General features: G+C 42.9%; 2 protein-coding genes across 3 annotated transcripts in view; both read left to right on the top strand.

Moving 5' to 3' along the window:
* HSD17B12 (hydroxysteroid 17-beta dehydrogenase 12) overlaps positions 1–3,302 on the top strand; it is a 93,159-nt gene extending 89,857 nt beyond the window's left edge. Inside the window, exons 11-12 of the mRNA XM_057408780.1 lie at positions 1,090–1,239; positions 1,435–3,302. Coding sequence (XP_057264763.1) covers positions 1,090–1,239; positions 1,435–1,539 — 255 coding nt within the window. The 3' untranslated portion in view covers positions 1,540–3,302. The remainder of the gene's footprint in view (positions 1–1,089; positions 1,240–1,434) is intronic.
* A 1,904-nt stretch (positions 3,303–5,206) lies between these two features.
* Positions 5,207–24,741, top strand: ALKBH3 (alkB homolog 3, alpha-ketoglutarate dependent dioxygenase). 2 transcript variants are annotated; one of them, XM_057408726.1, is made up of 9 exons: positions 5,207–5,339; positions 7,472–7,584; positions 8,658–8,692; positions 9,644–9,691; positions 11,770–11,873; positions 13,070–13,158; positions 14,915–15,124; positions 22,701–22,799; positions 23,287–24,741. In XM_057408726.1, exons 1-9 carry the CDS (start codon positions 5,264–5,266, stop codon positions 23,377–23,379), a joined length of 867 nt encoding a protein of 288 aa, XP_057264709.1. In that variant the 5' UTR covers positions 5,207–5,263; the 3' UTR covers positions 23,380–24,741. The 2 variants fall into 2 exon arrangements, with proteins under 2 accessions (XP_057264709.1, XP_057264711.1); XM_057408728.1 differs by lacking the exons at positions 22,701–22,799; positions 23,287–24,741 and adding an exon at positions 17,934–18,162 and having other exon boundaries at positions 5,250–5,339.
* The last annotated feature ends 1,702 nt before the right edge of the window (positions 24,742–26,443 follow it).

Here is a 26,443-nt window from a genome sequence, read left to right as displayed (position 1 = left end):
AAAGGAACATGAATGATAGTGCTAACTACTGTGATGGGCTTACTACTGTGGCTGTGTCACTAGTACAGCCACAGGTAGGGCCTTAGGAGGTCATTGTGTTGGTAAGGTCCCAACCTTTCTAAGCATGTGAGATCTGATGTGTTTAGTATCTTATTAAGTAGCTATAGACCAGGGCTTTTTTGATCACCTTTTTAGAGGCCTGCATTAAGGACAAGTTGAAAGCAATGCCAAAACCATAACTGTGAGGAAAGAGGGTTGCTTCCTAGTGTATAATTACACTAGGTGTACTGTTCTCCAGTAGCATGAGCTAGGGATAGGTGGAATGTGCTTTTGGATTCCTCAGGTCTGTCTTGCACCCCCACTGTGGTACCAGTGTCCCTCTGTCAACAATATACCCATACCTCTTCCTCTTGCTCTTCTATTATGCCAGAGCCAGGTAGTTCTGAAACCCAGCATCACTTCTTCTGTTTCTTCCAAATCTTGCTATAAAACCCCATTAACTGTGCTTCATTTCTTGATTCTTCCTTCTCTCCTTGAGGTCTTCCACTGTCGTACTGATACCTCCTCCTTCCTCTGAGCCCCTCTGGAGTTACAAGCTCAATGTTCCAAGTCTCCTGGTGTTCTTTTTCTCCTTCCTCCTGTGTTCATGTTTCTCTCTGTACAGGTACCAAGCCGGAGAGCTGTTACTCAAGTAATAAAATGCTTGTCTTGGGTTCTGCGCCCCCTTCCCAAGTAAATGTTGGGGGTTTACTACCAAGAAGCAACACAACAGCATTTTCTATTAAGCAACTGGAATGTTTTGTGCTTACAAAGCAAATTGTAAGAAAGGCTTTTCAACCATACACTTGCAAAAGTGGTTTTTCTAAGGCCCCAACTGGGGATGCTGGCTGTCAACAGGCCACATGTCAAATATGACCCACAACATGTCCAATGAAAAATGGTTTTGGTGTTGTACGTTGTGATGTTAGAATGGAAAAGAAGGCTGGCTCAAGCTGGAATTCAGTGTACAGGTTATCTAATTGCCAATGATTTTTGATATAAGTTAATCTGAAAGCATTCTCTGCTTAACATGATCTTTCCTACGTGCAGAGTGTTCTACCGTATTACGTGGCTACTAAGATGTCCAAAATCCGCAAGCCAACCTTTGATAAACCCAGTCCTGAAACGTACGTCAGAGCTGCGCTGGGCACCGTGGGCCTGCAGTCCCGGACCAGCGGGTGCATACCCCATGCGCTCATAGTAAGTCACCTCAGAAAACATAAGGATTTGGAATGTCCTTTAAGTGCTTGTTATGGAAGAGTAATAATAATTTTGAACATTGATTATTTGTGTTGTTTAACATCCAATTATAACTTGGTAATGTGTGTAACTGTTAGATATCCCTTAGTACAGGCTATGAAAAGCTAAGACTTCTCCCCTTTTTTTCACTTTTAGGGATGGATCTTCTCTTTTCTGCCTACATCTACTGCCATTAATTTTCTCATGAAAACAAACAAACAAATACGGGCCCGTCATATGAAAAAGATGAAGGAGAATTAACTTGGAAGCATCTTGATTTCGGAAGCTTGAGATTCCTGTAGGTTCCATACCTACTAGACCGAATGTTCTAAACATCTTCAGTTGTAGGTGTACTTTCTAACAAGCAAAAGAGTCTTGTTTTGAGGATACAGCTGAAACAAGACTGTTGGCTTCTAATATTGATTTAAAAATAGGCTTTATTTGTTTATAGATATTAAGGGGGGGGGGGGGGAGTGCTTTGGACTAAAATAGCACTGTGCTTTAAGAAATACTCACATGGACCTGATCAGACATTGTGCTGTTGAGGAACAGCTTGGTTGTATAGTGTCCATCACATCTGTGTGTTGTGCGCATGGGTGAAGAGCAGAGAAGTTCTCACGTGGTCCTGGATGGTTGGGCAGGAATGGGAAGGGAGCATATTTATTTAAAGAGGTAACCGTGCGCTATGGACAGTGTGTAATGTTCTCCCAGCTCAGGTTTTGGGTTGCTTGCAGGGATTCTTCTGTCAGCCAGTTTGTGGGGGCTCCCTTGCTTACATGATCCAGTGGGGTTTTTGGTTATGAACTTGAGGGAAATGCGCCAAAAACCAAAATAAGTGTAATTGCTCATCTATAAATATATACATAAGATAACATTGCGAAAAGTATTTAAATTCTTGGGTCTTAAATATGGATTCTAACTTTTCAGTCATATGTAATCTTGACAATTTGTAATAATAACGTTTTTACAAGTTCAGTGCCTGCTCTTTGTAATAGGTGGTGATAACACAATGTAGATAAACGTCACAAGTTGTGCTACGTGCTGGTTTACTATGCAAGAGTTTATGGGTACTTTAAATGCAGAGCTTGAAATGAGTTACTCTCCTTGTTAGCGATGATGGTTAAATGCTTTCTGAAGGATGTACCAGTCTGTCTTTTTGATGAGGTTCTTTGAAATGTGAGTCCTGACTGTTTGAGACAGCTTTAAAAAGGAGAACCAGTGAACTTCTTTAAATGTAGAACACGTTTGATTTTAACTGATGTGTTTCATGGTTCTGTTCCAAAATGAGTGCTCCAGTAAGGCTGAGGTTACCCAACTCCGGGGATCAAACTGTGTAAGTCTGCACTGCTGTTTGTCTGTATTTACCTACTCTTCCAATCTTGGTCTTTAACATTCCTTTTAGAACCATAAAATGCACTGAAACTTACAAGGCAAATCCAATTGCAAGCAACTACCTATGTTTTCTGTGGTGGCTGACGAGTGGAGGTTGTTTTCTGTCCTTCAAAGAGTCATTTCAAGCTCTGATTTTGAAGTCAAGTGTGTTGTACCGAGATGTGATTTGGGGCTAACATTTCTGTACATTGAAAACAAACCTGAATACCGATGCAATGGTGCTGATCAAATCTGAGACGCAGATCCTATCCCATAGTTTTCTTAATTTTGTTTTTGGATCAGGGATTGGTGAAGTTGGTGGTATTGGTTCTCTAAGAGTACATGGCTTGGTTTGCTCTGGATCTATTGTGGAAGCATTGGACTAAATCTGTAAGTTTTGGACTTTGTAAAGCAAATTAAATGGAATTAACTGAATCTTTACTGTGGTGTGGTTTTTACTTGTAATGTTTGCCTGTACATTCAAATGCCTGATTGTACTTCATTGTATATAATAATGCAGTGAAAATGATGGTACTTTTACATGCTAAAACCAAAGCTTTTATTAATCTGTTTTCGTGGTGGTTATCTATTTTACAGTGCTGATACTTTAAAATCACTGGAACACAAAATAAACTGTTCATTAGAACTATCAAGTTATTAGTAAGAAATAGTTATTTCCAAATCCAATTTTCTCACTGTTGAAGGTGTTTGGAAAGGTTTGTCTGAGGGGAATAGCATGCCTATCCACCCAGTGCAGGTCAGGTTCCCACTTGTGCTTCCCCTGAGGTCTTTGCTGCAGCTCGGAACATAAGGGAATCAATCACTTTTTAACCTAAATTGCCTTGGCTTTGATTTTGAATGTCTGCTCACCTCAGTGTTAATGTGTATTCACTGGCTTCTGATGTACTTTGAAATACCCTGGGCATGTGATGGAAGACAGAGGAGGGATTGCTGGTGGTACTGTGGTCCCAAAATCGGGGTTCTTTGCTTGGTGTGCAGAGAGCAGATTAACACATAGAGCTGAGATGTGTGTTTCATGTCTGTGCAGAGATGGGTGCTGGGTGGTAACTCCACAGAGCCAGCACACCCTCACCCTGCCCGCTGTTCACTTCTATACATATCAAACAGTGGCAATCAGTGTTTTCTGTAGATGTAACGGTCTTTATCTACAGTTGTTTGCTCTTACATTCTCGTCTGAAGACAAGAGTATGTGTTTATTGCACTGCACATATCCAATGCGTAAGGGTCAGTGTGGGTCTCATCTCAGGAGGTGTTGTAATGAACCAAGGTCCAGAGAAGGGCCGCAAAAATGAGCTGAGGGATGCAGTATCTCTCCTTTGCGGAAAGGCTGAGAGAGTTGGGGTGGTTCAGCCTAAAGAGAAGGCTCCAGGGCAACCCTAGTGCAGCCTTTCACTTAAAGGGGCCTATAGGTAAGATGGGGAGAGACTTTTTAGTGGGGCCTGTTGTGATAGGATGAGGTGTGATGGTTCTGAACTAGAAGAGGGAAGATTCAGGCTGCGAGCCTATAAGGATGCTGGGGAGGGACTCTTCATTAGGGACTGTAGTGATAGGACAAGGGGTAATGGGTTAAGACAGGGGAAATTTAGACTGGATACAAGAAGTTCTTTACTGTAAGGGTGGTGAGGCACTGGAATGGGTTGCCCAGGGAAGCTGTGAATGCTCCATCCCTGGTGGTGTTCAAGGCCAGGTTGGACAGAGCCTTGGGTGCCATGGTTTAGTGTGAGGTGTCCCTGCTCATGGCAGGGGGGTTGGAACTGGATGATCTTCAGGTCCTTTCCAACCCAAACCCATTCTATGGTTCTATATGAGGAAGAAATTCTTTACAATGAGGGTGATAAAACACTGGCCCAGGTTGCCTAGAGGTGGATGCCTCATCCCTGGCGGTGTTCAAGGCCAGGCTGGATGTGGTTCTGAGCAACCTGCTCTAGTGGAAGGTGTCCCTGCTCCTTGCAAGTGGGTTGGAACTGAATGAGCTTTAAGGTCCCTTCCACCGCAAACCATTCCATGAATCTCTTACCTTTCGTATGGCTGAGCTTCGCAAAATTGCTTTGGCCATCCTGATCGCCTGAAGCTGTCACTCCTCTGATCCGGGTGGTCCATGTCCTGGCCTTCTCCCTTTGCTCGAGGTCTGTGAGCTTTTAGGGAAGCACTGTTGTTCCTCGCTACATTCAGTTCTACAATTACTGACTTTTCACTCCCTTGCTTGGGAATAAGGGGAAGGAGTTCCACAGCGTGTCTGCTCCTGCTGTAGAAGGGGTTCAGCACCGGGCCACGGCTAATTCTAGTTTCCCTTTACAAATGCATACTGCTGCTTTCCGCTCAAGGGGAAATAGGGGTGTAATTTACACAGTTAAAAGCAGCCTCCTCCCGCGACGTGCCGCGTTTTGCCAGAAAACCTTGAATTTCAACTGCAGAGACACCCGTGTGTGGGGCCGGTCCTGCCGCTCAGCGCCACCGGCTGAAGGCCCGCACCAGGCCCCCCTCAGCCGGGCCCCGCGGTTCTTTGGTCCCTCAGCCGGCAGCGGAACCCCCGGCGCGGGCTGCGGCTCCGGCGGAGCGGGCGGGCGCTGCACCGGGGCGCTGAGGCAGCGCCATGGCGGAGAGGCGGCAGCGGGCCCGTGTGCAGGGCGGCTGGGCCGGCGCCGCTGCGGGCAAGGCCCGGAGCGCGGGTAGGGAGCAGAGCGGCACCGGGCTGTGGTGAGCGGGACCCGGACTCGGTGCCGTTCGCCGTAGCCGGTGCAGCGGCAAAGCGGGTCCGGCCTGCAGGGAAGCGCTGGGGTTGCGGTGTGGGCCGGGGCGGAAAGTAACCGGTGAAGGCGGAAAAGCCTCCATAGGGGCGGGTGGAAGCTTGGGTCGCTTTGTTCGCCGAGCAGAACAGCGGCGTGGTTCGTGTGTGCGAGTGCCGGGTAGGGAGCTCTGGAGGTGTCTGACTGCGGTGTCATGGGGCAAGAGGCCCGGCTCGCTGAGGCAGCTGATGGTCAGGGGTTCAGACACAGCGTTTAAGTGATTTATTTTGCTGGAGGAATCAGGGTTGTGTTGGAAGGGACCTTAAAGCTCATCCAGTTCCAACCCCTGCCACGGGCAGGGACACCTTCCACTAGAGCAGCTTGCTCCAAGCCCCTGTGTCCAACCTGGCCTTGAACACTGCCAGGGATGGGGCAGCCACAGCTTCTCTGGGCACCCTGTGCCAGCGCCTCAGCACCCTCACAGGGCAGAGCTTCTGCCTAAGAGCTCATCTCAGTCTCCCCTCTGGCAGGTTAAAGCCATTCCCCTTGGCCTGTCCCTACAGGCCCTTGTCCCAAGCCCCTCTCCAGGTTTCCTGCAGCCCCTTTGAGCACTGGAGCTGCTCTAAGGTCTCCCATTCAGGAGCCTTCTCTTCTCCAGGCTGACCCAGCCCAGCTCTCTCAGCCTGGCTCCAGATCAGAGCTGCTCCAACAGGGACTGGTTTGGTTTGTGAATGTGATCAAACCACCCTGTTCCACTTCCCAGACTACAGTACCCAGTAAACCTCCCATTTCTCTGCAGACTGAGCTGGATTTTTTTAACCCTGAAAAAAGTCATTTTGCCTCGTACAGGTAGCCTGTGAGCTTTCCGTCACACGTGTGTGTTTCATTCCACCTGTTCCTAGGGGAATTTCTTAAAATCATTTTTCCTATCTTTTGAAGTATGCAGAGTAAAGAATTTTACTTCAGGGTCATTTTTAAGCCTGTTTTTATAGAATCATAGAATGGTTTGGGTTGGAAAGGACCTTAAGATCATCCAGTCCCAACCCCCTGCCATGGGCAGGGACAGCTCACACTAAACCATGGCACCCAAGGCTCTGTCCAACCTGCCCTTGAACACCGCCAAGGATGGAGCATTCACAACTTCCATGGGCAACCCATTCCAGTGCCTCAGCACCCTTACAGGAAAGAACTTCCTCCTTATATCCAATCTAAACTTCCCCTGTTTAAGTTTGAACCCGTTACCCCTTTTCCTGTCACTACAGTCCCTAATGAAGAGTCCCTCCCCAGCATCCCTATAGCCCCCCTTCAGATACTGGAAGGCTGCTGTGAGGTCTCCACGCAGCCTTCTCTTCTCCAGGCTGAACAGCCCCAACTTTCTCAGCCTGTCTTCATACAGGAGGTGCTCCAGTCCCCTGATCATCCTCATGGCCTCCTCTGGACTTGTTCCAACAGTTCCATGTCCTTTTTATGTTGAGGACACCAGAACTGCACACAATACTCCAAGAGCAGAGTAGAGGGGCAGGATCACCTCCTTTGACCTGCCTGGTCATGCTCCTTTTGATGCAGCCCAGGTGTAGGCCCTTGCACTTGGCATAGTTGTGTGTAAATAAAACACATAAAATGATCTGCCTGAGTTGCCTTTCCATACTTTTTCCCTAGTTTCAAAATCTTGTTGTACCAAGTTTTTTTCTCAGAGAAAGGCCTTTTTGTTACCTATAGAAACATCAAAAAAACCCATAGAGGGTTTAGCTGCTTGGAAAGATTTCTGCTGGCTTGTGATAGGTGTTCAGGGTAGGACTGGAAGTTTCTAGATGCATCCTTTCTGGTAAGATGATGATTTCATTTTTGCTTATAAATAACATATATGTATAATATATATTTCTATATACATTAAACTTCCAGTTTCTGTGCAGCTTTAATTTCTACGTAATGTGGTTTTGGCTGTGACTGGAGTCTCTGCCAAGCAGAGAATACTTCAGAGAATGATTCCACAAGTTCTTCCAAACTGTAGGTTTTTTGTATGGTGGAATTCTGTTTCATGGGATCCTCTTGTTTCATTTTCCTCTCCTCTTTAGCATCCAAGGCACCTGTGGCCAGCAACCTTGCCCCTGCAGACACCAGACCAGCATGGGTGAGGAAAGATCAGCCTCGCACTCAGAAGCAGTTTGTATTTGAAAAGCCATCAGAGGTAAGAAGTACATCATAACGATCAAAACCTCGTCTTTATTTAAGTACAAATGATAGGAATCATCACACTTTGAGGTTATAATTTCATGTTTAAAAGCTATTTAAAAGCTCAGCTGAGCTCAGCTTTGAGTTTCTACCAAGCAGTTTGCAACTGCCTTACATATATGCAAACAGAAAGTTACATCCCCTTGTTTTAGCCTCAGACTTTGTTTTCATTATGTATCTCTTCATAACTACTGTTTTTCAGAGAGCCAAAAGAATATGTTACCCTAAATATTCAGGATGATGCAAGGATTTGAACTCTTTGTTTTTTTCCCTCTGTTGGGATATCTGTCTTATTTGTTACAGGGGAGGAGCATGGGGTTTGTTTTATAGACACAGTGTTTGAAAGGCTGTCTTCTTGGCCTGGAAGGATTGTAGATGGTCTGAGAAGATTCTCTCTTCCCTGTGGCAGAGCTTTGGTGTCTGTGTAGTTCTGTATTTTGACCCTCTTGCTTGCTTGACTCAGAAGCTCGTGCATTTCAGCACTGAGCTCAGAGAAGAGAAGTGTAAATCCCTAAAACAACCAGAATGATAATCCAGGCTGGATTAAACTGCTTTGCTTGGTTTTTGTTCTAACAAAACCCAGCTATCTCAACCTGTGCAGACAAGTGTCAGCTCTTGATGTCTGCTCTGTCATGCATTTTGCTCATTGTCTGAGGCCTGGGATTTGTTTATCCCTCCTATAATTGCTCTAGGTTTTTACTTCCAAATGTAAGGATAAGATTTTTGGGGGTTATAGTTGATAAATAGCAAGTATTGTAATGATCCAAGTAACTTAGAAATTAATGTCCTTTAGGGGGCAGTTGATTGTTAAAAATCACTGCAGGAATAGCTGCCTTTAGGAGTTTCTGGGGCATAGAGGGAGTCATTGAGACATGACTGCTTACCAAGTGTCCAGAGGTATGTTTTTCTCGACATACCAGTATAAAGCTATATCGAGTCACTAGAAATGGCAAATAGTTCTGTTTGACTAGAACATGCCAGGTACTTTAATGTTTAATATTCACAATCTATGGTCTTGTTCCCTTTCAGGTAGAGCGCAGAGTTCCTGAAGCAGGTGTGATAGAGTGAGTATGCTGCTGACTTAACTGGCCTTTTGTTGGTTTTCTATCTTGTGAATTAGTGGGAATCTGCTGGAGAAGAATTCCTTCTCCACTTAACCACTGCCATGCCTTTGGAAGAAATGCCAGTAGGTAGTGCGGACTTTCAGCCCTTTTATCCTGAACTGAGTTTGTAATAAGGAGAGTTCAAGTCTGTGTAAATGAGTTTTTATAGATTTAATGTAGCTTTGTAAGCCAGGAAAAAAAAAACCAAAACAATTGGACATTCTGGATCAACAGAGCTGCAAATCTGTCTCTTTTGGTTGGCAGTATATGTTTTCATAGAACAGTCCCTGTGTAAGTTATGCTAGAGATTACTGTTATCCAGGAATACAGCTGGTATGGCAACTCAAGCAGCACTTCCTTTGAAGGTTTGGAAAAGTAGCTGCTAGTAAGTGTCATAGTGAAGCTATTCATAGATCACTTACCCTTTGTGTTGAAACGGGGATCATCTCAGAATAGCTTTGTCATGAAGTGTGACAGTGTGGTGGTGTATGGTTAAGTTACAGACTTTGGAAATGAAATTTGCCTCAATTTGATTATGTTTAGGTAGAGTTCTCTTACTCACTGTGACTACAAACACAAACATAGTGGTCAGGGTGCAATCTTGTATGGTTGTCTCCTTTAGATTCCCTGTGGCATCCCTCATTTACTTGTCTCTAGCACCTTAAAACTGTGTATTGAGCCTTTGGTGAAATGAGATTGAGAGGCAGGATATACACACAAACTCATTTGCTTCCTCAACACCCCCTTTGCTGCATTACTCTGACCCTTTCCCTTTCTTCTCTCCCCTCCCCTCCTGTCCTCAGAAAATTTTCCATAGGCCAGGCTTACAGCAATTCTAGCCCATGCTGCTTGGTGTAAGGTAATTTCTTATTGTCAGTTCATCTAATGTCTCTTTCCTTTCTACATCCTCAGCAAGGCTGGTGTGTATGAGCTCAGCAAAGTACCCACTGGCATTTCTAGGTAAGTGGGCGAAACTTGGTTGCTATTGCAGGAGGATGTGGTGATACTCAGCTTTCTGAAGCCTACTCTGTAGAGTGTTTTGACTCCAGCAGGTGCACATTGCCCTTCCTGTGTGTATTCTGTTTAGACTCCTTCTGGAATTACTTTGAGTATGAGCTTAGCATTCAGGTTGTACTGCATCTAGTGTTCTTGTCCAGAATAATGAGAAGGAGCTCTGTCCATATGTTTTAATTCAGAGTAAGTTGCTGCTTGAAATTTGGATCAGAGTTTCTGTATTAGCAAGTGCCTGATGTCTGTGTTGTTTTGTTAAGAGATACCAAAATCTTTTAGCTATAAATTGAACTTGTTTTAAATTAATCTAACAAAAGCATTTAATTTCAGGCAGATTTGGTAACTTTAGGGTTGTCCCTTTTGCTTGCATGCTATGCCTTAATTATTTCAGCTTCAGAACACTTCAAAACAAAACCTACTTGTTCTGTGATTCCTCCTAACTAAAATGCACTTTATTTTATGCTGACTTAGCTGCAATATCAGTATTAATCCTTTTCTCCTGAATTTGATGGATTTTATTAATAGTGGAAAAAACACCAAGGATATAGTAACTTTTTGTGCAATTGTTTCAAAGCTTTCATCTTCATTTCTTCTCAAGCTGCAAATAAACTTTTATACCAGTTGGAAAAGTAAAAGCTTTGACCAGTTGGGAAGAGAAAGATCAAGAGCCAGCTGGGTTATTCTGTCATTTCTGGAGTTTGTTTTCATAATATATTGTTGGAATATATACATTTCTGGAAAGTTAATAATGATTTTAGTACTTTTAGTATGTATCCTTACTGTAGTGTCTTTGAAGCATTGAATACATGTGAGAGTAAACTCCTGTCAGTGCCATTCCTACTCTGCAGCCAACCACAGTGGCTGGAATTCTTGAGTGCTGCGGTTAGTATAGCCAAAATACACATATGAAAATGTAAAAATAAGGGAGGTTAAGTACTCCAAGGTTCTTGTGCTTGGAAAAGAGAGAGTAGGATGGCAGTAGTGAGTAGCACGGAGATGGTGAATAAAGGGCAATTATTTACTTATGTTGCTTTGTAGTACCATAATCAGGGCTATCTGATTATCTCTTCATCAGGGACTGTAGTGATAGGATAAGGGGCAATAGGTTCAAGTTTTAACAGAGGAGGTTTAGGTTAGATCTTAGGCACAAGTTCTTCCCTGTGAGGGTGCTGAGGTGCTGGCACAGGTTAGGGTTAAGGTTAGGGTTCTCTGTTAGGGGTATTTCCAGCTAAGTGACCCTGATCAGAGGGCTGGAGCATCTCTCCTATAGAGACAGGCTGAGAGAGCTGGGCTGGTTCAGCCTGGACAAGAGAAGGCTCCTTAAGGGGAGACCTTAGAGCAGCTCAAGTGCCTAAAGGGGCTACAAGAGACCTGGAGAGGGGCTTTGGACAAGGGCCTGTAGGGACAGGCCAAGGGGAATGGCTTTAACCTGCCAGAGGGGAGATTGAGATGAGCTCTTAGGCAGAAGCTCTTCTCTATGAGGGTGCTGAGGTGCTGGCACAGGGTGCCCAGAGAAGCTGTGGCTGCCCCATCCCTGGCAGTGTTCAAGGCCAGGTTGGACACAGGGGCTTGGAGCAAGCTGCTCTAGTGTGAGGTGTCCTGCCCATGGCAAGGGGTTGGAACTGGATGATCTTAAGGTCCTTTCCAACCCAAACCGTTCTGTGATTCTATGATTCCAATTTATCAGATGTGAAGTAAATAACAAGCAGAAGAAAGCCATTTTTCACACAGTATATGGCTGATTGTGAGACTCGTAGTCTGGTGTCATAGGTTTTTATATGTTTTAAAAAGCAATTAGAAGTGTTTGGTGAGGGGAAGAGTCATCAGGAGCTCCTGCTACTGTCTGTTCTTTACTTCATATCTGGTTTTGGCTGTGGTCAGAAATAGATACTGGGCTTTGCCTTTTCGTCTGATGCATTGCAGCCATTCTTAGCTCCTTTGGGGGTCCTGGAAAACAGAATATGTTATCAAAGCATCTCTATAAGTGTATATTCCTTCCATCTTTTCTTTATCTTTTTCTTCCTTAGGATTCATTTGATTCCTGGCTTTATTGACTCAGAACAAGCAGATTGGATGTTTGAACAGCTCCTCCAAGACATACCCTGGGGTCAGCGAACTCATATCAGACAGGGTAAGGAGTGTGTAGACCAACTTTTCAGGTCATTCCAGGTCACTTCCATACCAAAATCCATGCATTATTTATCACTGATTTTCGGTTCACATATTACCACTCCTACACATTTCCTTCCAGGTTTTTGATGTGCATCTGAGGAGTACTGCTGCTTATTTTTCGTTCTTGGCACCATGTTGCTATTGCCAATTAAATAAGATCTTTCCAAATTAAAAGTGCCTGTCTTAAAAATCTTTGCATTTTACTGCCTCCCCTGTCATCTCCAGTTCTTTTTCCCACTCTTTTTTCAGATGAAGCCTGTACTCTTCATCCCTTCATACTGTCTCACAGTGATGTTGCAAAAACTGTGTTCTTTGAGGTTTCTGTCACCAGGAATAGTTTTTGCCTCTCTGACTTAAAATCCCAGCAGAGCAGGTTTCTTTTCCCTTGTCTTTGCTTATTAGGTACAGTATGCAGGAAGGGAAGAAGCTGCTATTCTGGATTTGTTCACTAAGGGGCACCTGTTACAGCTAAATTTCTCTTCAGTCAGGAAACGATGTAAGGTAATGTATCAGAGTAGTTAGTGGACAAGGCTGGGAAATGTCTTCAACATCTGTATTTACATCAATAAAAGTACCATATAATAGAGAATATTACCTGTGAAGCATGAGAAATAGCTACCAAGATAGTCTTTTCATAAGTTGAAAGTACTTTTAACTTGGTTTCTATTACACAGCAGAGCACACACATATATTGGGCCTACAAGGATGTCGGGGAGGGACTCTTCATTAGGGATTGTAGTGATAAGACTAGGGGTGATGGGTTTAAACTGAAACAGGGGAAGTTCAGGTTAGATATAAGGAAGAAGTTCTTTACTGTCATGGTGGTGAGGCACTGGAATGGGTTGCCCAGGAGGCTCCATCCCTGGCAGTGTTCAAGGCCAGGTTGGATGGGGCCTTGGGTGACATGGTCTGGAGTGAGGTGTCCCTGCACATGGCAGGGGGGTTGGAACCTGGTGATCTTAAGGTTCTTTCCAACCCAAACCATTCTATGATTCTATGATTTGACAAAATATTACTTGTCCAACCTTGCTGCATTCCGCTTCTGTCATACCCATTGGTGCTGCAGTCCTTCCAACTTCATCTTTTCATCATCTTTCAGTTTTCAAACCTTTTGATAAGGCAACTGAGAAAGTTTTCCTGTTTTTCATTGTTTAGATGTATCTTTTGAGGAACCAAGGCTTACCTCCTGGTATGGGGAACTTCCTTACACGTACTCGAGGATAACAATGCAGCCAAACCCAAATGTATGTATATATTTACAGTTTTCTTCTGTTATTATCTACAGAGAAATCCTTTCCAAAGATTTAGACACAAAAATTCCCTCTATCTTCTATTTTTATCTGGAGTATTAGCATTTCATTTGTAATCAGTAATAGATCGTAGTGGACCATGGACAACTTCATAAAACAAGTGTTAAAGAGTGGGTTGCCTGAGAATGACATGATTTAGTTGCTCAACATTGGCAAAAGGAAGTTATCTGTCTGGAGTTTAAAGTTTTGTTTTGAGTTATTGTAGCTTTGGAGAAAACTCCAAATTGTTCTGTGTGACCTGTTCAATGCACATTTGTAAGGGAGAGCTTCTGCCTAAGAGCTCCTCTCAATCTCACCTCTGGCAGGTTAAAGCCATTCCCCTTGTCCTCTCCCTACAGGCCCTTGTCCAAAGCCCTTCTCCAGATCTTCTGTAGCCCCTTTAGGCACTGGAGCTGCTCTAAGGTCTCCCCTTAAGGAGTCGTCTCTTCTCCAGGCCAAACCAGCCCAGCTCTCTGAGCCTGTCTTCGTAGGAGAGGCGCTCCAGCCCTCTGATCAGGGTCAATTACCTAGAAATACCCCTAACAGAGAAAGATAGTGTGTTGAGGCTCCTGCAGTGTATCCAATAGGTTATAAACCCTTTAAACAATGGGTAAGCATGGTAAGAAGGTGGTGCAGACTCAACTATTAGAGGTGGATACTAGGATATAGTTCCTGCTGCTTGTTCCTTCTTCTGCCTGTGAAGCACTGGGAGATTTGGAATCAGTTCTTTATCCTCTTTATCCTCTCTTGATCATTTTTTTTTGCTTATATAACAGACAAAACTTCTGGCCTACATTGGCTTTGGCTTTTCTTCTTTTATAGGTACTTACGTAGTACTTAAATGCATTCTGACAGAGGAAAGTCATGATGTAGATTTGTAACATTAAATAGTGATTCACTGCACTTGACTTGCACAGGAATGTGCAGAGCTGCTGGGGGCCATGGGCACAGCAAGATGTTAACAGAGGGAAGGATGAAATCCTGGACTTGTGACACTGGTTTTGAGAACCACTGAATGTCAAAGTCTAAACCCCAAGAGGTGACGAGTTGGGCTCAAGAAGCAACAGAGTGGGGACAGAGGGCTGTGCTGTGACAGTGTTAGGCAAAGAAGCAGCAGAGTGGGGACAGAGGGCTGTGCTGTGACAGTGTTAGGCAAACTGTCAACTCTTGTTCTGTGACAATACATGCAGCAATTGAGATCATTTAGTCACTGATTGCAACTTTCTGGATGATCTGTGACTATCAGCAATGGCCAGGTACTCAGATGTTATCAGCCCCCTGTGTTAAACTCCTGTAGCTTGGCCAGAAGGGTAAAAAGCCAGGTATGCATAGGAGAGTTGCACACTTTTTGTGTTAGTTAAGAACTCCCAATGTTTATCCATGCTCAGTTCAAGCAGATTTTACTCTATGGACTTTCTCACCTATCAGTTAATTGGAGTGGCTGGCTGCGTTACTACAAATGGCAGACTGGCTTCACAGCTTTAAGAGATGATGTAGGATTGAGTGATAGGTAACATGCATGTTTTACAGAAAAACCCATTCTTCAACTTTACTGAAAAAATGTAATCAGAATTATTTGGGGGCACTTGTTTGGTTTCAAGTCTGTTGTGATTAAAGTACAATATATTTTGTTTTCCCCTTATGTTCTTACGTTACCTGCTGAGGGCCTCCTTTCTTTGTATTTACCCTACTCCTGCTGTGCTGATTACAGTGGCATCCTCTGCTGACCATGCTAAAGGAGCGTATTGAAGAGTTCACTGGCTACACTTTCAACTCTCTTCTCTGCAACCTCTACAGAAATGAGAAGGACAGCGTAGACTGGCACAGTGATGATGAGCCATCACTAGGAAAAAATCCTGTCATTGCCTCACTTAGCTTTGGTGCTACCCGGACCTTTGAGATGAGGAAGAAACCCTCCCCTGTGAGTGTTCATTATCACATTGAGAGAGCAGTATAGTTACTAAATATGTTTAGTATTTTCACCCTGGTTAGATAACTTAATTACTAAAAGTGTTTAATAGTAGTTAATAAAAGCACAACTGGTGAAGTTCTGTGGACTAAACATAGGGATCGGAAATCTATTGCATGGAATGTGATGTCTTGAGGAGGATGGGAATGGGACCACTCTAATAATGTGCAGTGAAATCGCAAGCTGGGCACTCTTCTGCCCAAATAAGGGCCTTTTGCATTACTTAAAATGCAATCAGTGATGATAGAAGGGGACTTTCACTGTGTAAATGAACCAAAGAGTTGATACCATTTTCTTCATCACTGTGTAATGCATAGTGTAGGTGGGATGAAAAGTAGCTCTGACTGCTCTTGTAAGTAAAAATCCTCTTAATAATATTTGCATTTTGGCTTGTGTGTGTTCAGATTGAGAGTGAGTGAAGGAAAGAGCATGTTTCTTTTCCCTAGAATATGGAGAATACAGAGAAATTGTCTGAGCAGCCAGGGATCAGGTTAGGAAGGTTAAGGCCCTGACAGAATTAAAGCTGGCCAGGGACAGTAAGGGCAATAAGAAAAGCTGCCATAAGTACATCCAGGATAAAAGAAAGTCTAGGGAAAATGTGGGCCCAATGTTGGGGCAGTCCCATGCACAACTGCAGTCTGAGCAGAGACTGGATTAAGAGCATCCCTGAGGAGAAGGACTTGGTCGTGCCAGTTGATGAGAAGCTCAACATGATTCAGCAGTGAGTGCTTGCAACCCAGAAAGCCAACCTTATCCTGGGCTGCATCAAAAGGACTGTCAGCGGTAGGTGGAGGGAGTTGCTTCTCCCCCTTGGCTGCATTCTAGTAAGACACTCCCCGCCCCCCCCAGTCCTCTGTCCAGCTGTGTGGCAACAGCACAAGAAGGATGTGGAGCTGTTGGAGGAAATCCAGAAGAGGTCATGGAGATGCTGCAAGGGCTGGAGCAGCTCTGCTCTGGAGCCAGGCTGAGAGCTGGAGAAGAGAAGGCTCCTGAAGGGGAGAACTTAGAGCAGCTCCAGTGCCTAAAGGGGTGGACAAGAAATCTGGGGAGGGGCTTCTTGTAGGAGCAAGTAGTGACAGGACAAGGGGGAATGGCTTTAAACTGACAGAGGGGAGATTTAGAGAACTGTCGCATCCTACTTCACAGACTAAACAGATCTTTGATAAAGAGGCATGTGTAGAGTATTCTTCCAGGAATTACTTGGCAATTCAATAGAGAATACTCTTTCTAGATAAAATGCTGTGTTTGGGAATGCTGTGTTTACAAATCAACTAAAAACTTAGATTTTGCAATTGGTATTTATCCAAGTAAAGGCATCAAATCACACATTCATGGGTTGTGAATACAGGCCTCAGTTTAGGGTATCCTGCTTCAGGTGTCTTTTCTGCATGTGTAGGCTTTGAGAATGTTGGGAAGAAGTTTGCTGTCTGCTTATAATGCTATTTATTCTGAGTAAGTAATGCAGAAAGATGATGATTATCAGCCTATTGCATAAGTGTATGATGACAAACTGAAGTCTGCCCATCCAGAGTCACCTTGGTCAGCTAGTTGTGAACAGAAAAGGTCAGAATTTGATCCAGAAAACAAATAATCTGTATTTTTTACCACTTCTCTAAGTTGTAAATTACGTTGTCTGAAGTGAATTTAATCCCTGAGCATGAGATCACATAACCAGTGCATTATGTCAGTGGGCATCAGTGCATTATGTCACTGGGCAAAGCATGAGTAAGTATGCTGTGATGATAACACAATGTCAGCTGGAAAGCTCAGTTCCTCTGGGAAACTGTAATTGCTGCTTAGATTAACCTCTAGAAGTACATCTGTTCCCCTTCGATTTATCAGGATCAAAGCCACCTAGGTTTCTGTATAAACTTTGCAGTTTCCCTCTTAAAAATCAAACCCAGTTCTTCAGCAAGGTGTCTTTTTGTTCTGTTTTCTATTTTCTGTAAAGACACCGCTATGAGCAAAGGGGAAAATTCAGTCTGTGCCATTCATAACTCGCTGCCTTCTTTGATCTGTACAGCATGATTTCTTCCCTTTTCTTCCCAAGATTGATGATTTTCCATAGATGTATCCTTCAAGCTCTCCTCATTTTATTTCTTCAGTGCCTCTGACCTGATCTTTCTGCATCTTCCTACCTATGAAGTGTATTCTTTTTGCAAGTGTGATATACTTGTTCCTAAGGTATGATCCCCATGTGCAGGGTGATCTTTGAATAAATTGCCGTTAACTGCATCTTGTGCCTGAGGGAATTCATACTCACTGTTCACATGGCACACGTTGTGTCTTCTTTGCAGAGTCCCAAAGCCTGCAATTTTCAGAGAGCATCCTATGACACTCCATGCTTTGCCAAGTGGGAGTTACAAGAGACTCTGATGGAAATTACAACCTTTCAGGCCATACCACCAAAGAAGTGATTTTCATACTCTATTGTAATGTAGCATTCTCCCTTTTATTAAGAGAGAGTTCAACGTAGATATTTGATCATGACTTTGTTCAAAAGCAAGTTAGAGGAAGAGGAATGTACTCTAGGGAAAAGGGATTTGCATTAACAGTCATCACAGGCAGCCAGGCTCTCCCTGGTTTGTAATCTGCCTGTATCAGTACATCGGGTTTTCCACAGTTAGTTTTCACTAAGGAGGAAAAAAGAAAGAAAATCCTTATGCTCCCAAAATTAAACCTTTTTGAGGGCCAACATTCTAGTATTTCAAATTCTAGAGTTTCAAAGGCCTTAATTTTCCTCTCTTCATGTGCTTTTAAGTGTTTTGAGATGAAAGATGGAAAGATACAGTGAAAATACAAGATGAAAAATACTATGATAGAAGCTCACTGTGAATAAATGCTACTGAAAGAAAAGAGAACTAAAGTGGCTGCCTGTATGTGATCACGTACTGGGTACAAAACAGTATGTGCCACAAGTCAGGTAATGCCTTGTAGGGCTATTGAAGAGCACCAGATCAGAGTGTTCAGAGACTTCTTGCCATGTTGCAATTATTTTCCATATTGTATCTTGAACTTATTAGAGAATAAAAATCCTCTTTCTCTAACTGCAAAGACAATCAGTACTATTGATTGCTTGGTTTTTGTTAGTTAAGTGCCACTGGGTTTGTTCAATGGTGAGGGGAAGGAAAGGTTCAATTCTTTGTTTTTCTTTTTGGTGAGTGCTGGACTGGATGAATGTTCATCATATAGTAGGTGGTAAATGCGTATAGAGATGTGCGCAACCTATTTGCATCAAAAAGCATCCCTTGTGAATAAGTAGAAATAATTCTTACTCAGATCTCAGCCTTATCTGTGTGAAACAAGCTACAAGTATATTTTGGGAGTTAAAATCCCCACTGGAATTAAGGAGATTTCATGGAAATGAACATGATACCAGAAACTTTACCCCCTGGTGTTGTTCTTTTTGAGCATTCTTTCTTCTACATACTGCCTTTTCTGTTTATTTGGAGCAGTTGTGTGGTTGTAGCTGATGTTTTGCCTTTGCTTTAAATGGTTTCAAGGGATTTTTGGATGCTTGCTTGGTAGATCCAAGCCTTCAGTGAAGTTATCTGGTTCCTTTTATTTTCCGCTTCTAGTAAATTACTTAAACTTTTTATTGCCTCCTTGTTTCCCCCCCCCCAATCACTGTAGCTCCTGCCTACACTGAAACCAAAAGATGAATGCTTTGGTTTAAAGCTGTGATTCATACACAATCCACACTCAGTGTATTGGTTTAATCAATGAGTCCTCTCTCTTGTGCTTGCCCGCAGCATGTGTCACCACTGCATCGTGACCTTGTCCTGTTCTTCACTCGGCCTCAGGTCCCATGTCCCACTCATACATGACTTAGTTGTCCTACTCTACACGTATTGATTTCACTTAGATGAGAAGTTGGGTCTTTAGGATACAGTCTCACTGCCATTTGTAGTATTACTTACTCTGCTCAACTCAAACAATGCCAGGTTATCTCATGAGGTCTTTCTGGAAGCTGAGGTCTTTCTGGAAGCTGAGTCTGAAATGTTAGTTCAGGATGAAGGATGATATTTAGTGTCTCACTAAGATCCCACATCCCACTGGGAGTTGCTCTCTAACAGAGGTCTAGATATATGTAAGGACACCGTAAGGTGTAGTTGTGCAATGAGGTGCTGTGTGAACTGTGGAAGGAGTTAGGAAGCCAGCTGTCAGGTTGCCCTTCTTCCATCTGTAACCAAGGAAACTGGTGAGTGCTGGGAAGGGAGGGAGCTTCACAAGTGTGTTAGATAATAACAGGATGTTCATGATGTTCTAAGAATCAGCCTTCAGATGGGTCTGTCCTTCAAATGAAACACTAAACCACTCTGTCCATGGGTAGCTGTTCTAGCAGAAGTTAAAGATCTCTCAGTACTTTTGCAAACAGCAGAAAAATAACCCTTTGTGTCCCAACAGGCCTAATTTAGGATGAACATGGGAATATATGGAGCACAGTAGAAACAGAGGCCTGGATCAGGATTAAAGTTTCAGGTTGGCATTCAGGAGACTTGCAGACAGCAGTGGCTGCAGAGGAGGAGGCGTTTTACACCAATATTGGCAGGACTTGAGCAGTTATAGACAAGCAGAGAGGAAGATGTGAATGCTTTAGAGCTGGCTTGCAGGCTGCTAGGTCAGCTGCAGAAAGGCTGGGGGAGTTTAAAGATAGTCCTGTGTAGGCAGGGAAGTGGATTACATGGGGAAAGGGCAATATAACTGATAATCATTCTTACAGAATCTGTAAAGAGCTGCAGTGAGGATTTCATCAGAGGCAGTGAGAATAAACAGGTAAAAATGCAGAAGTATTGATTGATGAGACCACTTTGTTGTGGAGTAGGGTGTTCCCACAGCTGGGGGTAGAGGAATAAACTGGAAAAGAGGGATACAAGCAGAAAGGAAGTCTGAAAAATAGATTAGAAGTTTAGTAAGGGGAATTTTCTTGGTAATAGGTAAAGCAGAAGACTGGGAGCCAGCATTCTCCATGAAGGCAGCTGACTTCAGCCTTTGAAACTTAATTTTGCATCATTTGCATGTATAACCTCATTATTATTTATACATTCTTCTACAGGATGTTTCCGTTTACTTTTCCTTATAATAACACTATCCAGAGCCCACTTCCTGCTGCTATCTCAATACACTTGCCTGAGACCTAAGAAACAAACTTAGGTGATGGATATAGATTTATACTAGATATTTTCTCTTTCTTAACCTTCTTGATTTTGATACCATGTTAAGAAAAATTAACCTTGATGGGATCCAGGAATACTTACAGATTTTATATTAACAGCTTCCCATCAACTAATGCTGACCTTTCCTCACTTATTTAATGTAGCTACTTGAATTAAGCATAAAAAAGAAGTTTTAACCAGTGTACTTGGGTAGTGTAAAGTTTGGATTGTATTCGATGTGCAACTCAAGATTCTCATATACTAAGAAGCAGAACAGTTGCTTTACTAGACCTGTTCCTGGAAGCATCTGGTTTTGTAATACATATATAGAGTTATGAATTGACCATGTAAAAGTTACCTGATGCATTTCTTTCAGTGGTTGTTATCAATATTTAAAGAAAAAAAGGTATTTTCTTCTTTAGATGTCAAGAATAAATTTCCTTCATAAACTTCTTGATGTCTCAAACTCAGCTGAGCTTTCTGTATGTCTGACATCAGCTCTAGAGATAAGAGTTCTGGAATGAGATTGGATGGACAGTATTAGTAACAACATCTAAGACAAGAAAACCTGTTTGTCTGACTTTGCCAACTCTGCAAAACCAACTGATATCAAAATCTCTTCTTCTAAGTAAAACTAAGCTCAGAGATGTCACATTTAAACCAGAAGGTAACTGGTTTTCCATACTGACTTTCTAAGACAATAGGATGTTTTCTCCTACATCATTTATCCTTTTTAATCAAGATGAGCAAGAGATAAAAATAAGTCCATTCTTCATCCACAAACTGGAATGATGTAATCCTGTGAAATAGGAAACAGCCATGCAATGGTATTACTCTGCCTTTCATCAGCAGTCATGTTTATAATGCCTATTTTTGAGGGTTTTTTCCTTGTTTCCTCTGAAGTTTAAGAAAACATTTTTGACATTCTACCTTACATTTCATAGAGCAACATAAATTGCTAATAATTCTAGGAGCTTAAAAGTATGTTTTGCATTGTCCTTACAAAGAATATCTATTACAGGTGGTTCTGAGTGCCTCCAGGACTCCCTGATTCCAAAGGCTTAGTGAGTTTTGTCACTGGTACAGCCCTGAGCCCTTGGCTGTCCCTTAGGAAATGCACAAATACTGGATCGCCAGCCAGTGCTGCCAATTGCACCAGCAGTATTGAATAGCCTTGCTCTGTCACACTGTGACTTGTAGTCCCAGATGTGAACAGAAAGAAGAGTGAATTACATCAAGTGATGCTTTGTATTATCAGGAATTGGTTTGATCCCAACTGAGCTCTTTTGCATTTTAAAGGATTCACAGTCATCTTTCTATCTGAGTCTCGTATATGCACACACTCTCCCAGTTCTGAAAATCATAGAATCATAGAATGATTTGGGTTGGAAAGGACCTTAAGATCATAAAGCTCCAACCCCCTGCCATGGGCAGGGACACCTCACACTAAACCATGTCACCCAAGGCTCTGTCAAACCTGGCCTTGAACACCGCCAGGGATGGAGCATTCACAGCTTCTTTGGGCAACCCATTCCAGTGCCTCACCACCCTCACAGTAAAGAACTTCTTCCTTATATCTAACCTGAACTTCCTCTGTTTCAGTTTGAACCTGTTATCCCTTGCCCTATCCCTACAGTTTGTTTTAAGTCCAGGACATAATTTGCCCAGTAATTGATACTTTACCTCATTATTTTGAGCTTTTCAGCAAGCCATGAGCTATAAAAAAGACAAACCTGCATGAAGTTTGGCCACTGCACAGTTAAACTTAGCTAACTTAGTTAAATAGTGTTTGTGCTTTGAAAGAGTTGTGCTTCATCTGAAGACTTAACAAGTTCGCCAATTATTTGTCTTCTATTTGAGCAGTCTGTTTTGTTCAGTGGTGATACAATTTAAGACAACTTGTTATATGAGGAAGAGGAGATTTCTTTGGATAGGAAAAGTTCTTCATCTAACAGATGATAATAACAGGTAATGTCCAAACCAAGACAAATTCCTAACAGGAGGAAGATGTGTATTTTTGACAAAGTAGTAAACTCTTGGAATCAGGGTGGCGATTGCAGAATGATGTCTCCACACACAACTGTTTATTTCAGGAGTGGATGTTTCCAAAAGGTTTGCAGCCTTTGCACTGGATGTAGGAACTTGTTGTTGAACTTAACCTGTATTTTACAGGTAGTGAGTTGCAATGGCTTATTTCATCCTTGAAATGGTCAGCTCCTGAACTCTGTGGAATATGGTGACAGAGGTTTAGACTTCTTGAAAGAGGTCTCTTTCCTCTTCTCCCATCACAGCTTTGTAAGCTCTGCTATAGAGGGCTGGTTTTCTACCAAATGCACTTGCTTGCTTCTTCAGTGTCTAATGTTTCTCTTTAGGAAGAGAATGGAGACTATACTTATGTAGAAAGACTAAAAATCCCACTTGATCATGGGACTCTGCTGATGATGGAAGGAGCTACCCAAGAGGACTGGCAGGTAAGAACTCCTTATTTGCAATGCAGTTTTCTCAATACGCGTGAGGCACTCCCATAGAGGTATGGGACATTCTACTTCCAGTGACACAGTTGTTTCCCAGCCCATTAATACTTCTTTCAGAGCGCCCACATAAACAGTGGGTTCTCTTTCAAGTCCTAAGTGATGTAATGGGAGTCAGCAGCTCAGAAGTTCCAGCATTGGAGTTCAGCAATGAAGGTTGCAGTCTGCTGCTGGAAAGAGCAAAATCACTTTAGGAACTTGGAATATAGAAAAGTTGCAACTTAATTTAACAAGTCTACAATAATCTATAAGGATCTTTTGTCTTCAGTGGCTCTGAGCAGTCAGAACATGAAGCTTTTGCTTTACTGAAATGTTAATAAAAAGCCATCACAAGAAATGAAGGGTTTTTACCTGCTTTGATTACCTGTATTTTAAATACACAAGCTCATGATTTGTTTGTTTGTTTTTCCCTAATCTCACTTCACAGCATCGGGTGCCTAAGGAATATCATTCTAGAGATGCAAGGATCAACTTGACCTTTAGGATCATTTATCCAGAACCTAATGGGGTTTGGACGTGAAGAGACACTTTGGGCATTGTTGGATATAAACCCATAGCAGAGCCAGGACATCGCATTGCTACAGACTTAAAGGAAGCCTTACAGGAGCAGAGTTCTTTACAATATCTGATGGGGAGAAGAAATGGTATTGTGAAGATGTGTGACAATCAAAAGCTGCCTGTGTTATGTGGACAGTGCTGTTTTGTTTTCAGAAGTGACAAGATATTAAATCACAGGCTTTAAGTTCATTCGCAATGATCATTCTTAAAAGAACACAAAGCTCATGAAAGATCTGAGAGGTACCAACTGGAACAGAAAGGTTCAGTGAGCAATTTTGCACCTTCTCTTGTCTTCCCTTTACCCCAGCTAGTAATCTGTGTTCTAAGTAACAACAAGACAGGATACTTTTATGTAAAGCCAGCTGTATGTGCTGTGTGTACAGAAATAAGAAAGCTGTATTACACATTTCACCAAGGGGTAGGGTGTTGCTTTGTATTTGTAGGTTACAAAGTCTTTTCCAGTGAAGCAATCAGTTTCATTATTTATATGACTACTTGAATTATAGTGGTATCTAGTGGAACAGAGGCTCAAGGCTCCCTTCTGTTGTGCACTCTGTGGTCAGGCTTTACTGTAAACTTGTCCAGGTAGACAAAACAAAGGTAAACAATGGAGGCACCTTAGCCATGAGCCTTATCAGCAGGTTAAAGCTGCCCATAGCCTGAGCATTAACAGTTCTCCTCCATCCCTGCTGGCTTAAAACTGCTACCTCTGTGCCACAAGCAGGAAAAGAGACACAAAGACATGAAAAGCATCACTTACAGAATTTGCTAATCAATTCTTAGCTTCTTTTCTGGTTTTATTTATAGCACAGGTAAGTAGTAGCTTCCAGTGATTTCAGGTGGGACAGGAAATGTCAGCGTCCCTAAAAATTAGTCTTGTGCTGCCAGATTTGATACCCAGAAGAACTGGTCTGAAGATTTGGGCCCAGATTATTGTCATCACCATGTAAGTCACTTGCAAAGCTACACTGAGTATAGTAGCATCAGGTGCAGCACTCACTCTGGTGCTGCTGCTCTTAGGTTAATGCATATTGCATTAAAGAATATTGGAGTGTTATCTGTCAAACCTCTGCTGTTACAGAGAAGCAGGCAGCAGCTCAGGCCTGATTCTAGGTTGACTTTCTGGAGTTAGTTGACCTGCCCTAGATAAGTCTCACCAGTGAGTTGATGACTGCTCTACAGATGTTAAGTCAGTTATGTTGCCTACATGGTGAAGTTCTCACTGCAGCTAAGTGGTATCCACTGTACTGGATCAAAATGTAGGTTTGGTATGTCTTCATTTTCTGCCTGAAGCAGGATCTAAGCACGGGTCAGTACTCTATGCCTTGTTAAAACATTGTCCCTGATCAGTGCAAGAGTAAGTTGGTGTGTAGAAAATGTCTGTATTTCCTTAACCAGCATTTGCTGTAGTTTAAAATTGTGGTTTGCTGAGAGCAGCCAAGTTATCAATACTTAGTTATGCCTTTGTTTTAATGTTATTGATGACCTAAAGGACAGGGTGATGAGACATTTGAATCCCTGTGCTCTGAAACTGGGCAGAATCATTTTCTTTGTGTATCAAAAGACTCCAGAAGCAGCTTCTCTGCCTAAAGCACCATGCAGCTTTTGAAACAGTTTATTCTAAAATGAATGAATGATATTAAAAGGCTTACTTTGTTATCTGGGAATGTCTTCGCTTTCATCCCAGTTTGTATAGAAATATGGTTTTGGACTATATGTAATGTTAATTCCTTGCTTTTTAAGCTAAGATGTGGACTCTGTGGTGTATCTCCTGAGAACTGGTGTTGAAGGAGGCAGATGCTTCTTCCACATTTACTTTCTTTGGGTAGCTGGAGTTTTGTGTGCATTCATGCATGTGTGCCTAGGTCTGGCAGTCCTGACAGCGTCCTTGTCCATAACCAAGGGACAGTGCTAATTTCTCCAGGTATTCTGACAAGGTAACACTTTACCCTTTATGGGTTCATCCAATCTACATTTATTTACACTGTATTAAGAGCAGTCATGCTGCAAGAATGAGCAAGAGATGGGGACTAGATGGAAACTTTAAAGCCCCAAACCTCAACTGCAGCTCGATTGAATTCATTGGAGCTACCTCACTTAACGGGGTGGTATGGCCCTGGAGGCTGATACTGTTGCAGAAGAGCAGTGTTTCATTTAACTTTCTCAGTTTCAGTGTAGAATGTTAGCAAATTGTGGTTTAGTTGCTTTACTTCCTGTGATGTGGGAGAAGACCAGGGTTTCCTCCCCAGTAATAAAGTGATTTGTAAGAGAAATGCTATATCCCATGGAGCTCTCTTGGGTGATACGTTTTGCTGCTGGTGTCTGCTGTGTTCTGCTCGCTCGTGTGTCAACTGTGCTGCTGCTTATATCCAAATCTGGTTGACAGTGGGGAGAAGGCACTTGGCATCCTTCCTCCCCCTGTCCTGGGTGCAAGGGGAACAGTTGGCCTAGAGGTCAAGTTTCTTTGTCAGCTGGGAACTTGTGGGTCCTTCCTTCCTCCCCCCCCCACCTCCTCCCAAAAAAGCTGCCTAGCCAGGGAGCAGTGGACTGCAACCTCCTGCCTGCCGGAATAGAGGAAATGGCTTAGAGCAGAGGAGAGATTCCAGCCCACATCTCCCCAGGACATCTTTCTGCAGGGACAGTTTCCCTTTAGGTAGAAGGATCCTGAATGCTGCAAGTGCTCTGAGAGGTCTCATAATGGATGTGTGCAAAAGTGAGATTTGGCAGGGGGTTGGAAATAGATGAACTTTAAGGTCCCTTCCAACCCAAACCATTTAAAGAGTCTATGAGAAGTCCTGAGCCTGGTGGTGTTCTCATGGCACCTATAGATCTCACTAGAGACCTGAGCAATTTCTGGTGCTACTGTTGACCTGTTTCTGCTGTTGGAGTCAAGTGCATGTATTTAGAAGGCTAAATATGCATTAGGTTCCATTCTTTAACTTCAGGATAGCTGGAGGAACCTCTTCCCTCGTTACATGGCTTTGAAAGCAATCTTTCTAAAAATGCTGCCCAAGAGATGTTCCTGT

This window comes from Pezoporus wallicus, unplaced genomic scaffold (genome assembly GCF_028554395.1).
Source record: "Pezoporus wallicus isolate ANWC-B61680 ecotype Strahan unplaced genomic scaffold, APGP_CSIRO_Pwel_v1 contig_6382, whole genome shotgun sequence".
Taxonomy (NCBI): Eukaryota; Metazoa; Chordata; class Aves; order Psittaciformes; family Psittacidae; genus Pezoporus; species Pezoporus wallicus.
Note: the sequence above shows the minus strand (reverse complement) of the source record. Positions and strands in the feature narration are given on the sequence as shown.

Excerpts from the sequence above, each read along its gene's own strand:
- ALKBH3 (XM_057408726.1), top strand. The coding sequence starts at position 5,264 with ATGGCGGAGAGGCGGCAGCGGGCCCGTGTGCAGGGCGGCTGGGCCGGC. Across the intron at positions 8,693-9,643 it reads CCTGAAGCAGGTGTGATAGA|CAAGGCTGGTGTGTATGAGC; the intron begins GTGAGTATGCTG and ends CTACATCCTCAG. Across the intron at positions 9,692-11,769 it reads GTACCCACTGGCATTTCTAG|GATTCATTTGATTCCTGGCT; the intron begins GTAAGTGGGCGA and ends TTTCTTCCTTAG.